The sequence below is a fragment of the Ctenopharyngodon idella genome, chromosome 14 (genome assembly GCF_019924925.1).
Source record: "Ctenopharyngodon idella isolate HZGC_01 chromosome 14, HZGC01, whole genome shotgun sequence".
Taxonomy (NCBI): domain Eukaryota; kingdom Metazoa; phylum Chordata; class Actinopteri; order Cypriniformes; family Xenocyprididae; genus Ctenopharyngodon; species Ctenopharyngodon idella.
The window spans coordinates 16,004,248-16,019,306 of NC_067233.1; the positions used below are offsets into that span (position 1 = coordinate 16,004,248).

General features: G+C 37.1%; 2 protein-coding genes across 11 annotated transcripts in view; one reads left to right on the plus strand and one right to left on the minus strand.

Moving 5' to 3' along the window:
• The first annotated feature begins 397 nt into the window (after positions 1-397).
• LOC127525673 (galactose-specific lectin nattectin-like) lies at positions 398-7,030 on the plus strand. The gene is made up of 6 exons (XM_051918349.1): positions 398-1,023; positions 4,123-4,223; positions 5,020-5,099; positions 5,573-5,695; positions 5,964-6,075; positions 6,618-7,030. The coding sequence occupies exons 2-6, from the start codon at positions 4,166-4,168 to the stop codon at positions 6,710-6,712; spliced, it is 468 nt and encodes a 155-aa protein (XP_051774309.1). The 5' UTR covers positions 398-1,023; positions 4,123-4,165; the 3' UTR covers positions 6,713-7,030.
• Positions 7,031-12,496: 5,466 nt separating this feature from the next.
• The window catches only part of rapgef2b (Rap guanine nucleotide exchange factor 2b), a 120,339-nt gene continuing 117,776 nt past the window's right edge, over positions 12,497-15,059 (minus strand). For all 10 annotated transcript variants that reach the window (XM_051918343.1, XM_051918338.1, XM_051918341.1 and 7 more), the window contains one exon: positions 12,497-14,784. In XM_051918343.1, the coding sequence (XP_051774303.1) occupies positions 14,759-14,784 (26 nt within the window). In that variant the 3' untranslated portion in view covers positions 12,497-14,758. The remainder of the gene's footprint in view (positions 14,785-15,059) is intronic.

The following is a 15,059-nucleotide window of genomic DNA, read 5'->3' on the forward strand; positions in this document are numbered from 1 at the left end:
TCTGAGTCCAGACCTTAAATTCATTGAAAGTCTTTGGGATGTGCTGGAGTCGATTTTACAGAGTGCTCACCTCTTGCATTGTCAAAACAAGATCTTGACCAAAAACGGATGCACCTCTTGATGGAAATAACATCACAGCATTTATTTCCATCAAGAGGTGCCTTGATTTTTGGTCAAGATCTTGTATCGACAATGCAAGAGGTGAGCACTCTGTAAAATCGACTCCAGCACATCCCAAAGACTTTCAATGAATTTAAGGTCTGGACTCAGAGGTGCCAATTCATGTGTGAAAATGATTATTCATGCTCTCTGAACCATTCTTTCACAATTTGAGCCTGATGAATCTTGGCTTTGTCATCTTAAAATATGGCCATGATGTGTCTTCCTGTTCTTTCATTAGGAAATGAAAAGCTACACACTCCACCAATTAGGGTTAAAAGAACTGTTGCCAAACATATAACATGCTAGAAACATATTAACCACTGCAATAATGATCCAGTCTCTTAAGCATATGCCTATTTAAATCAAAACAGTGACCTTTTTTTTTTTTTTTTTTTGGCTGGGCAGTGTATATTTAATTATTATTTCTGTTTAAATCTTAGTTTATATCATCATAAACTTTATAGTGGAAATGTAGAAACCCAAAAAATATTTAATTTAAATTGTTATTTCTGTTGTCTTTACTTACAATTGACTCTAAATAATTCACATTTGGATATGTAATTGCTTGGCTGTACTTACTGTATCTTGGACTTGTTTTGGTTTCCATGTGGGTTTAAATATCAACTATCAAGGTTCATGTCTTTAATAAAGCATGTAACACGCAGTCATGTGTTTACAAATGGGATCTGCAGTCACAGGGTGATTAATGAGACAGTGTGCTGCTAATTAGGACAGTGATTTAGTCATTAATGAGTGTGTGTTACAGCTGGAGGGAGCAGGAGGACTCTGGCTTGGTTCCTGTGTCACCTCTGTGTGGGGAACAGAGCAAGAGAGCAGCAGCAGCTGGCACATCATATAAAGGTCCTGAGGTCGCTGATGCAGACACATACACACCCTACTATACAGTCAGGACTGCCTTTAAAATATAATAAGAGTAATAAAATACTGAAATGTATTTTCTAAATGTTTATGCTTGTGCACATGAAACGGTCTGTCATGGGCCAAATCATTGCATAATTTTCTGCATTTGCGATTTCATGCTGTTCATGTTAGTTTTCAGTATCAGTAACTCTGTTGTTTTGCAATAAGCCTGTCAAGCCAGATAAAAGTAACTGCATAATGAAACGTGTACTCAACTTATGAACTTTGTGTGGAAATGCAGTAATATGTATATCTTTTAACATTTCTACATATATTAATGAATTTCTTAGTCAATTATTGGTCAACGTCGTACCGTTGTGGTCAGAGTTATCGGCATCCTTGGTAAATATGATCAAAGATGGCTGTAAAAAATAAATCTGCATTGTTAACCCTTTTGATTTTGGGGGAAATCACAATATATGAAATAAATGTTTTTCTCCTAAACACACAACCCCTAAAATTTATGAGAAAAATATTTCTTAAGTATATTCCCATACATATTTATGTTTTTTAGCACACCAGGAACAAAAAATATTGCTCAACACAAAATATTTTAACAATTGTGACCTAAACAATAGGGACAATATTAACCAAGCATGCCAAATTGACTACGCCACCCCGCTTTCTAGGGCAAGAGGGAACCCCAAAGATGATACAGGCAGTTCAAGTGAATGAACTGGAAGCCAGAGTACAAGGGTAATCAGTTTATTAAAATACAACAAACAGTTAACTAGGACATATCACAGGAACAACAGGTAAGTGGGTCAGGCAAAACAACATGGAAAGGTAGACGTTGATGAGACCAAACAAGGGAGTGCAGGAGAAGTGAGTATTAATAAGTACTAATGATGATGTGCAGGTGCAGGGAATCCATGAGATGATGAGCTGACTGGGTACATGTGTGGATCAGGAGGAATGCTGGGAAATGGAGTTCAGGGACGGTGAGACAGATAGTGACCGTGACATCTCCACACTTCTATTGAGATACAGTTGCAATAAAAAAAAAAACATGTCTCAAGTTAAGACAAGCCAAATAAACAAACAAAAAGAAGAATAAATCACTAACGATGTTTCTAAATAAATGACTTCACATCAAAACAATCACATATAACCAAAATAACTAATAATGATACTCAAACCAAGTCAAAATTGAATTCAGTTGGATAACACTGCATGAATGGATGATTTTAGTGAAGCACATACACACACACACACACACACACAAAAACAATTACTACAACCACAAGTGAAACACAACAACTCAATTCAAAATAAAAAGCCTTCCATACAGAGATACACCAATGGATAAACAAAAGATCTACGCAATAAGGAAATTAAATTCACATAACAAATAACAAATTAATAATAATAATAATAATAATAATAAAAACATATATACAAATGTACACATAATAGAAAAGAAAATGAAGCAAACAGCAAAAACTATTTCTCTAACAATAATGGGAAGGAAACAGAGGCCGCTAAACCCAGAGAAGAATATAAGGCCTTACAACAGTATGATGTGGTTTATTTTATTGACCACAAGGCATAACTGCCTCATAAAAAGAGTTGCAACTCTTTCCACAAATGCGGTCTTCCGCACATCAACAGGACATCAGCACCAAAGCGATCATTGAATTTTCAAAGGCACGCACAGTGTTACATACAAGTAGCTCTTTCAGATCAACAGTCCAGTGGCACTGGAACTTCAAAAGGGACCTGGCTCTATGGTAAGATAAAAAAAAAGTTTTTTGGCGGCAAACCCACCAGATGGGTTTGGTGCACACAGGGATAAAAAGTACCCCATGCCCACAGTGAAATATATTACTGAATCTGTAATGTTGTGCCTATTTTTCTGCTGGAGGTCCTGGACATCTTGTTTAGATACATGGTATCAAGGATTCTATCAAATAACAACAGATAAAATATCTTAGAACCCTAGAAATCTTATAATGGGCCGTGGTTGGATCATCCATCAGGACAATGTTCCAAAACAAACATCAAACTCAACACAAAAATGGGTCACTGAGCACAAAATGAAGCTTCTGCCATGGCCGTCCCATTTCCCTGACCTGAACCCTATAGAAGATGAGTGGGGTGAACTGAAGAGAAGCACCATCAACATGGAGCTGGGAATCTGAAGGATCTGGAGAGATTCTGTATGAAGGAATGGTCTCTGATATCTTGTCAGGTGTTCTCCAAACTCATCAGGCATTATAGGTGAACACTCAGAGCTGTTATCTTGGCAAAAGGAGGTTAAAAAAAGTTTTCAATAAAAGGGTGCCACTAATTGTGGCCAACGTGTTTTAGAGAAGAACATTTATTGCATTAAGAGATTTTCCCCCCATTTTCAATTCTGGTTAGATAATGGCAATTGACTGTTCATATCATTCATTGAGCTCTAAAGGACCGTTCACACCAAGAACGATACCTATAAAGATAACTATAACAATAATATTACCGTCCACACCAGCAGACGATATTGTTCTGTTTACAAGCGCGTGCTGCAGTTTGTCTTCTTTTACTTTAAATGATCAAGCTCTTTAAAACAGGATGGATTCTGATCTGCTCTAATGTTTTTATCATTCATCAGCTGGAAAAAAAATCATTCTGAAAGTGATTCCATCGATATCTTCCCTCTCTGCCATTATCGTTATATTTGTAGTGTGGATTCTTTTATATTTAGAATGATTTTTTTTTTTTTGGAACTATATCTTAATCATTATAGTTATCATCCTTGGTGTGAAGGGGCCTTTAAAACTTCTTTAATCATCATGCAACATTGCAAAACATAAGATTGTTGGGTGTAGCCTTGATGAATCACTGATAAATGATTCAGCTTAATGCTTTTGTAGTTGATTCGTGTTTGAATCATGTTGATCTACCATATAAAAACTCAAACTTCTGCATTGAGACAGACAAAAACAGCAAGCTTTCTGTTAGTGTCACTAAACTCGTCAATTAAAGTAACATCAATATAATATTTAGATATAATTTTTAGATGTGCTTTGTCTAAATGTTTTTTCATTGTTATTTCAGGTATTAATTAATCCTGGCTGATTTCAGTGTTCTTTGAGAAACAATGGCGTTCTGGACTGTCTGTGTGTCTCTCTGTCTTCTCTTTGCTCTGAATGCTTCAGGTAAGATACATCATGATTATTGTAACGAAGCGAGACTCAGGCGGGGATCCATTTGCTGGCTTTATTATAAAAGAACGTGGTCGTACAGGCAGGGTCAAAGCAGGGGCAAACAGGAACAGCAGGGACAGGCAGAATCGTAGTCAGGATACAGGCAATAGTCAGGGCAGGCAGAAAACACTCACAGAACAGTATACCAGGCAAGGATCAAAGGTAGGCAGCAACGGGTCGATAACGGGTAACAGACAGGATCGGAAACAAACAGGCAGACAGGAAATAAACGCTCAGAATTGCAACAAGGGTTAACAAGACTTCGCAATGAGGTGGGGTGTGTGTGAGTCTTGTTCAATTTAGTTTGTCTCAGAGCTCAATAATGGCTTCGTTTGAAATCATTTTCACTGGCAGAGAAACGGTGCTGTTTTAATTTTTTACTTAGCATGGCTGTGATTAACATTCAGAACAAAAGCACTCTTGCAGAAGTGATAACGCTTAATTAACTTTTGCCCAGTAAATCAAAATGTATATGTTCGTAATGTATACATTGTCGAGAAAAAAAAAAAAAAAAAAAAGATGTAGTGGTGGTTAATTTTTTAAACTAGAAATACATGCTTGAAAAATACATGTTGTAAAGGTAAGATCTTTGTATTGTGTTACACTTTTTTGTGCCTCAGTTGAACATCTTGTGTAAATAGAGATGGTTGATAAAGAAAGAGTTAGGGTTAGGGTTAGGCTATATAATGCAATTAATAAAAAGATCACTTAAGTTGACAATAAAACAACCCGAATCTCCATGGAACAGCTTGTCAGAGTGGGTGGACTCAACATGGAAAGAGATGCTTCAAGGTTTTTAACCACGCAATGATCTGGAAGGATGCAGAGGTATAGAACTGACATTACCTTAATTTTTGAAGATTTATTTAAAGTTTTGGTCCCAATTTATATTGGGTGTTTTTAATTACTATGTACTTAAATTGCAATACACTTTTGCCACTACTGAGGTCGGATATGGGTAAGGTTATGGAAAGGATTGGCAGAATAGTTGGGTTTAAGGGTTGGTTAATTGGTAAGGGAAGGATCAACAGTGCAATTTTAGATATAATTACAGAAATTAATAACAGATGTATTTACATTCAGGTATTTTTTAAACACAACTACAATGTAAAAACATGTATTTTCACAATAAGTGCATTGTATAAAATGATTTGTTTAAATTTTATTACATAGTTAAAGAGACTTAATATAAAATGTGTTCAAAGTGATTTGTTTAAATGTTATTACATAGTTAAGAGACTTAATAAAAAGTCTAATATAATGGCTAATAGCTGTTTTTCCTCATATCATCTTCTTCTCAGATGACATGCTTGGACCACGGTGGGAACCTTGCATCTGTACACTGTCACGAGGAGAACGCCTTCATAAAACGCTTGATCTCAAGTTCAGAATCATTCTGGATAGGAGGCAATGATGCTGTTTCAGTATGTTACTATGTTATTTATTTATTTAGGTATTTTTGAAACTTTTGTTGTTTGTGCTGTTTTATAACATAGATATGTAATACTTTACAGTCTAACATTAAACCAACATTGCTTAAAGTGAAAATAATGAATATTAAAATTTACACAGAGGTGTGCAAATAGCGGCTGTCAGATATGAAGTTTTATTATTTGTTTTTGATCCTCAGAGTGTTTATTTTACACAATAATGGTACTAAACACAGTGATCTTTGTGCACTTCTGTTCACAGGAGGGAACATGGTTCTGGAGTGATGGGTCCAAAATGAATGTCCAACTTTGGAACCCCGGAGAACCCAATAACTCAGGCACTACTGAGCATTGTATTGAGATGAACCATGGAGGTAACTGCTTTGAATGATGGAAATGTCATTTAAAGGGATAGTTCACCCAAAAATGAAAATTCTGTCATCATTTACTTATCCTCAAGTAGTTCCAAACCTGTAAAAATGTCTTTGTTCTATTGAACACAAAGGAAGATATTTTGAAGAAAGTTTGTAACCAGGTCGCTTTGGGGCACCATTGACTTCCATAGTAGGAAAAAAAAAATACTATGGAAGTCAACGGTGCCTCAGAACTGTTCAGTTTCCCCACACTCTTTAAAATATCTTCCTTTGTGTTCAACAGAACAAAAGAATGTATACAGGTTTGGAACAACCTGAGGGTGAGTGTAAGTGATGAGAGAATTTTTATTTTAGGGTGAACTATCCCTTTAATGTCTTCAGTTCTGGAATTTGTAAAATTACAATGATCAGCTGCAGTAAATAGCGAAACAGGCTAGACTTTCTTTATCTGTCTTTCTAAATATAAACATTATGAGGTTAATATCTGCATAATTACATTATATATTTGTAATTAAATCATCTATTTTTCTTTCTCATAACAGGTGCAAAAAATTGGAATGACCAAGAATGTACAAACAAGTTACCTTTTGTGTGTGCCAGTGCTGATTTGAGCACTTCCTTTACATGCCCATGTTAAATCAGAAATATCATGCCCATTCTAAATGATTTTCTAATAGCTACTTAAAACATTTTTTAATGGTATCTTTGACAAGTTAAGCATGATTATTGATAGTCTACTACATTATCTGCATATTTTCCCTCCACATTTTAACTGCAGTATCACCCAGGGTCATCACCATTCCCATACAGTGCAAATGTAACCAATATCAACTGAACTCAATAAATCAAATAGCATTCAGTAATTTTTCTGAAAATCTGTTGCACCGCAAATGCGGTCAAAATACAGCTCTTAGGAGAGATATGTTTTGTTGTTGATGATGTTGTTGAATTTTTGAAAACGGTGATGCCATTTACATGTGTATTACATGTCTGGTCTAGTGTTTCACAAAGTGACATCGCCAACTACTGGCCTGGCAGCATACAGCATTCTTAGTCATTTTCACGGATACATGTAAACAGGTATTGTTTTGACATGGTGTCACCTGTACGTGAAAAATGACAATAGACAATAAAATGAAATACAACAATAGAATAAATTAAATCAAGAAAAGGCCCTAGTGAATAAATTTGTTATTCAACAAATTAGAAAGGTACATTGGGTACATATATTACATATACTAGTATATACAGTGGGTACGGAAAGTATTTAGACCCCCTTAAATTTTTCACTCTTTGTTATATTGCATCCATTTGCTAAAATCATTTAAGTTCATTTTTTTTTCCTCATTAATGTACACACAGCACCCCATATTGACAGAAAAACACAGAATTGTTGACATTTTTGCAGATTTATTAAAAAAGAAAAACTGAAATATCACATGGTCCTAAGTATTCAGACCCTTTGCTCAGTATTTAGTAGAAGCACCCTTTTGATCTAATACAGCCATGAGTCTTTTTGGGAAAGATGCAACAAGTTTTTCACACCTGGATTTAGGGATCCTCTGCCATTCCTCCTTGCAGATCCTCTCCAGTTCTGTCAGGTTGGATGGTAAACGTTGGTGGACAGCCATTTTTAGGTCTCTCCAGAGATGCTCAATTGGGTTTAAGTCAGGGCTCTGGCTGGGCCATTCAAGAACAGTCACGGAGTTGTTGTGGAACCACTCCTTCGTTATTTTAGCTGTGTGCTTAGGGTCATTGTCTTGTTGGAAGGTAAACCTTCGGTCCAGTCTGAGGTCCTGAGCACTCTGGAGAAGGTTTTCATCCAGGATATCCCTGTACTTGGCCGCATTCATCTTTTCCTCGATTGCAACCAGTCGTCCTGTCCCTGCAGCTGAAAAACACCCCCACAGCATGATGCTGCCACCACCATGCTTCTCTGTTGGGACTGTATTGGACAGGTGATGAGCAGTGCCTGGTTTTCTCCACACATACCGCTTAGAATTAAGGCCAAAAAGTTCTATCTTAGTCTCATCAGACCAGAGAATCTTATTTATCACCATCTTGGAGTAATCCACGAGGGCTTTCATGTGTCTTGCACTGAGGAGAGGCTTCCTTCGGGCCACTCTGCCATAAAGCCCCGACTGGTGGAGGGCTGCAGTGATGGTTGACTTTCTACAACTTTCTCCCATCTCCCGACTGCATCTCTGGAGCTCAGCCACAGTGATCTTTGGGTTCTTCTTTACCTCTCTCACCAAGGCTCTTCTCCCCCGATAGCTCAGTTTGGCCGGACGGCCAGCTCTAGGAAGGGTTCTGGTCGTCCCAAACGTCTTCCATTTAAGGATTATGGAGGCCACTGTGCTCTTAGGAACCTTAAGTGCAGTAGAAATTTTTTTGTAACCTTGGCCAGATCTGTGCCTTGCCACAATTCTGTCTCTGAGCTCTTCAGGCAGTTCCTTTGACCTCATGATTCTCATTTGCTCTGACATGCACTGTGAGCTGTAAGGTCTTATATAGACAGGTGTGTGGCTTTCCTAATCAAGTCCAATCAGTATAATCAAACACAGCTGGACTCAAATGAAGGTGTAGAACCATCTCAAGGATGATCAGAAGAAATGGACAGCACCTGAGTTAAATATATGAGTGCCACAGCGAAGGGTCTGAATACTTAGGACCATGTGATATTTCAGTTTTTCTTTTTTAATAAATCTGCAAAAATGTCAACAATTCTGTGTTTTTCTGTCAATATGGGGTGCTGTGTGTACATTAATGAGGAAAAAAAAAAAAGAACTTAAATGATTTTAGCAAATGGCTGCAATATAACAAAGAGTGAAAAATTTAAGGGGGTCTGAATACTTTCCGTACCCACTGTATATTACATATATATTACAGGTACATATATTATATGAAGACTTCAGATGCAAAAGCCTCTAAGTGCCATCTGAAATTTTCTTCTAAAATGAGCATTTTTATCAAGCTTGTATGTTTAGGGTCAGTAATTTTTATTCTACTGGCAATTAATAGATCCTTTTCATTGCCATTAGAGTGAAATTACTGACCCTAAACATACAAGCTTGATAAAAATGCTCATTTTAGAAGAAAATTTCAGATGGCACTTAGAGGCTTTTGCATCTGAAGTCTTCATATATATATATATATATATATATATATATATATATATAAACTAGCCTAATAAGAGGACCTGGATTTCAATTCTGAATGATACAGGCAGCAGTGAAGGGATCTGAGTGTTGGTGTAGTAGGCTAATGTGACTTCTCATTTAATTGAGTTAACATTCGTGAAGCTGCAATCTGAATTCTTTGAAAGTGTTTAATAGAGCTCTTTGCTAACCCATAAAAAACGCTATTGCAATAGTCATGTAGATGCAACAAATGCATGAACAAATTTCTCATTGTCAGAAGACAAGAGAATATCACATACTTAGGAGATGTTGAGGTGTATGAAGGAAATTTAATTAATCATAACTAAGATTCCTTTTTCTTGCAGGATTAACATTTATATGCTTTTGAAAACTAACCTCCGGTTTCACAGACAAGGCTTAAGCATAGTCCTAGACTAAAATGCATGTTTAAGCTGTTTTACTGAAAGCCACTTGACCTGAAATATCTTAAAATATGTCAGTGCCATTGTTTTGTAATGTTTTTTTTCTAAGGCACATTTAAAAAAGCTACTTAAAGGACTTTCAAATCAAAATTTCCTGATAATTTACTCACCCCCATGTCATCCAAGATGTCCATGTCCTTCTTTCTTCAGTCGAAAAGAAATTAAGGTTTTTGATGAAAACATTCCAGGATTATTCTCCTTATAGTGGACTTCAATGGACTCCAAACGGTTGAAGGTCAAAATTACAGTTTCAGTGCAGCTTCAAAGGGCTTTACATGATACCAGACGAGGAATAAGGGTCTTATCTAGCGAAACGATCGGTCATTTTCTTAAAAATAAAAAAAAAATAAAAAAATAATAGCCTATGCTTTATAAACACAAATGATCGCCTCACAAGTGCTTCCCCCAGACCGCCTTCCATATTCTTCAAAAAATCATTTAAAGCCCTTTGTAGCTGCACTGAAACTGTAATTTTGACCTTCAATCGTTTGGGGTCTACTGAAGTCCAATAAGGAGAATAATCCTGGAATGTTTTCATCAAAAACCTTCATTTCTTTTCGACTGAAGAAAGAAGGACATGGACATCTTGGATAACATGGGGGTGAGTAAATTTTCAGGAAATTTTAATTTGAAAGTGAACTAATACTTTAAATGCCCTAACTGAATTAAGGCCTAATCCTAGCTTAATCTAAGCCTTGTCTTTTAAACCGGGCCTAAATGTCCCCAACACTTGGGCCAAATTTAGTGTGTCTGAACACAACAAAAGAGGAAACAAATTCTGTCTGCTTATTTATAAAATGTTGCGCAGAAACCGTCCTAAATTTGATCTTACGATCATTTCTCCGATGTGCGTACGTGTGATTCATAGAATTAACGTACACACAGAAAACGAGCGTACGCCTCTCTTTCAGATGTGAAATCTATAAATCGGAAACGAATGGTTTCGCGCAGCTGAATGGTTTCAGTTCTCCGCGTTTTAAACGACACTAAATTAATGTCATTTACATATAAAAGATCACCAGTCATCGTCCAAATCCTTGGCGAACTGCAAGGATAGCTTAAATTTCCAAAAATCTGCAGTAATCTGACCAGGAAAAGTGCGTACGTCTGCTCAGACCCTGACGTGGCTCTAAGCACTTTTCCACATTAAAGACCGTTTTTATAAATATGAGCGTTGGCGTGGATTTAAGCGTACGCACACTCTAAGATCAAATCTGTGCGTACGCACGCTTTATAAATGAGGCCCCTGGTGCCCAAGTGAAAGTGTTCAAAAGGGGCGAGACATCGTTTGACTCAAAGCAGGTGTCGAAGAGGAGATGCCTAGTAGAGTATAAATTTGTAAGTGTCGATTAGTAGACACCCCAGGTTAATTTAAGTCAGGTGCAGAGGTGAAATCTACCACGGGTAATAATATGCTGTTTTAATAACACTAATTTTTTTTCGTCAAACATGATTCTGATTCCTGATTACTTTAGTTGAGTGATAAAAAGTCAAGATATGGAGCAATAGATGTTCCCTGTGTTTTATTACCAATAAGTACTCTTCTGTCTTATCTTTATTTAGGCTAGCTGTAGAAAGTTCCCTGTGACACAATTTTATGCTCTCTATGCAGTCCAGCAGGGTGGAAATTGAATTGTGGGCACTGGTGCAAGTGAAAGATAGAGCTGAGCGAGGCCGCTGGAGCGACTGCTAATGAGAGAGGAGCGCGACACACGGCTCTAAAGCAGTGGAGCTTTTATTACGCCACAGTCGCCATTTCCGCTTCTTCCGAACAAGCGTATGTGGGGTACCAATGTATTAGATACATTTGAGTGTGTTGAAAATGATGTTATAATGTTACTCTGTGCGTTCGCTCGGCGGCTGCTATGAGACACTTGTTGCACGCTTTAGTATAAGCTAGATTGATTTTAGATGCTGGGTGGCTTGTTGTTAAATGGTATGCAATTAATCTTAAAACATATTGTATGACGGAGAGAATGCTGTATTACTGTTACTAAAAATAAAGCTGCATGTGATTATGCTGTTAGCCACTTGACGATCTTGTCTCTGAGGCATGATAAAAACACGGTACTCGCGGAAAATCAAGAAAACCAGATTCAAACAATAAGACTTAACGTGTTAAGCTATATAACAATAATTAGTTTTCTGTATATAACATATATTAAAGCGTCTTTCTGTGTTTCCATGGTTTCTACAAAATAAAAAATAAAAAACTTGAGGGTAAAGCGGGTATGATGTCATTGATAGGCGACGCACGGACACGGCCCATGTCCTGGTTAAAATTGTATCTCTAGATTCTTGGAAACATCTGGGGTAATGTAACTACACAAGTCAACAAAATATATAACACTGTTCTAGTGGGGGTTTTTTTTGGATATTTTAATCCCAAAATCTTACATATTGTGCCTTTAAAATATTAGCATTTAAGTTTTTCTTGTCTTAAATAATAATTACACAAAGACATACAATTATACATTCAAGGTTTATAACTGCATTTAGTATGCTTGCTAAGGCATTATTGCTTTTTGCCAATAACACACTTGTGAAAACCTTACCTTACCTGGACTAACCAAAACGATGCACAAAATCCTAAAACATCTGCCAAATAGTGTGGGTTGGTCATCTTGGGATGAAGATTTTCACCTTCAGCCAGTGTATCTATAATGTGATACAGTGTGCTGCAATAGTTCAGTTTCACGGTGCATTATGCTCAATAATGTGGAATGACCCAGCTTATCCTGTTCAGCTTGTCAAATCTCAGAAGAAACACTGAAAAATCAAAGAGTGTTGAACAGCAGATAGATATGGATGTCTTTTATTAACCCCAACATACATTTGTCAGTTAGAAAAGTATGAGATACACATTTCAAGTTACTTCCATGTTTTCTCTTGTGCAAACACTAGATGGTGCCAGAGGTCATTTAAAACAATGTTTGAAAACAATGCAGGATCAACGAAACAAAAGAGCAATAATAATAATAATAATAATAATAATAATAATGTGCATTTAAAAACTAAGTTGATTCATTTTTGTCGAATTTATTGATTCCCAGCTTCATATAAACTGGATGTTGAGGCATAAACATCATACATTTCTACAATTCAACAAAAATATAACCAATATTTACAATTATTGTATTAAAAATACAAAACAAAAAGAAAGACAAAAAATAAGAACAAATACATACTCCACCAATTGTCTTTGTAAAAGACGTACAGGTAAAAGTAGTCAAAAAAAAAAAAAAAGAAAAAAAAAGAGAATCTTCACCAGCTAAATGTACACGTCTCACTTGACATCACATATCGAACAGAGTAGCAGAACAGCTACCTACTACTATTTACCTTGTTGTATTTATGCTTGTACAATTTGTGCAACTTATTTTGCAAAACAAGCGACTCATTTTGGCTTGCCAAAACGTGAATATTTACTAAAAAAAATTAAGTGGAAGCAGATGGTCGATATATTTACTGTTACAAATGTGTTGTTATTAACAACTGTATCCGCAACCATTACAAAAAAAATGTGTGGGAGCCAAAAAACAAACAAACAAACAAAAAAAACTACAAACGAACAAACAGGCAACTAGAGAAAGAAACACTGAAGTAGTGATGTTACAGGGTACAGTGGAAAACACTGCAAACTTCTTTTTTTCTTCTCAAGTCTATTGTTTCTAACTACTGATCAATGTGATCAGCTTAACTCAGTGATTAAAATGAAAGAATAAAAGTGACGTGCTCCCACCGGTTCAGTTCTGCTCTAACTCGCAGACTTCAGGTGGGTTTGCGTGTTCCCGGCCCACCGGCGTCTCAAAAGCATGTTTCATTTGAGTTCCTGTGAGTGATTGTGGAAGCTGTTGTGCAGCAGTGGTATTCAGATCAAAGCCCACTCCAGGAGAAACATGCACGACTTGAGTCCTCATAAAGAAAAACTTAACACAGAAACCACCGTTTTCCTCCTTAATGGCATCACTTAATGAGAGGAAGGAAGTAGCACCCGAATAGGACGACCCTATTTGCCTGAGTAGCCTTCAGTTCTCACCTACACCAACAGGGGGCGCTTGATGTTGTGACACATATTGAAGACTGCTTCAAATCGCTTTTTAGAGGTGCTGAACTGGTAAAACTGTATTGAAGATGAATGTGTACATTTCCTCTCCATCACTAAAAGCTTACTGCAACTGAACTGGTTCACTTTTAATGGACTTTGGCGGCTGGATTACTCACAGATGTAGATTTGTTTAGCCCGTTATTTCTGTATCATGTTTGTTATAACCATTCATACTTTCTTAGGGCTTTCAAACACATTAAGGCCCAGAACCAATAAAAACAACCAACTAAGGCTTTACTTAGCATCGTTTCCTCTCACAAAGCGCCTTCCTTATCAGATCGGTGTGCTACGTATGTCAAGAGTCAATGCGAACTCCATCATGATGTAGTTCTCCAGTAGAAGAGGTGTCCTTCAAGTCGTGCTCCTGCAAATATATAATACTGTAACGCTATACCACACAAATATGAGTGTTATCGTCGGGACTGATGTGAACAGGTGGGGTGATAAGTTGTAGTCAAGCCTTCTTCGCCATCCAAGCTGCATTTCCAGAATTGGGAGAATGAAACGTTGACTGTGTGCATCAGTTTACACCTTAAAAACAGTTTAAAAAGTGCTGAGGGGAACTACTAAACACGTTAGAGTGACCTTTAAGCAGAAGGAAAGAGAGGAAATTGTCTGAAGACAACCGTTAACAGTAGTTTGTTTCTTGTGTGTGAATGTCAAAGCGCTGTGTTTGAGTTTCAGTTCAGTTCATATTTCCATTCTCCAAAGTGCCAAATAAGTTATTTTTTGCTCGCCTCCTTTCTTCACAGTATTTTTAGCATGCAGGGCATCAAACCCCCATGATGCATTAAGGCAGGGCAGGGAGATGAATCCATCATTGAGGAGGGAGAGAGGCAGTGCCGGCAAGATGTAGACTGGATGGTCTGGCTGTCTGTCTGACCGACCTGTGGAGGCCTGATATGGGCCATCAGTCAATGCAGCAACCGTATAAAAGCCAGTGTCGTCCCCATTCAAACAGCGGACACCTGTTCATCTTCTGGAGGAAGAAGAGGGAAACTCTGTGAGCATCATGGACAAGGTCTCTTATACACAGGCTCTGTTCCAAACCCTAGTGACATGTAAAAGTGAACCGTTATTGATGAGATATAATGTGCATCTCCACAGAAACTACCTTTGGTGTCACATATTTTGTATCTCTTGCACTGCATTCGCAGGAAACAGATGCTAATGCAGTTCTGTGCATGTTAAATTTTGGTAGTATAAGCAAAGGTACAAAAATGGGAATAAAACTCTTTCTATCATCTGCACCTG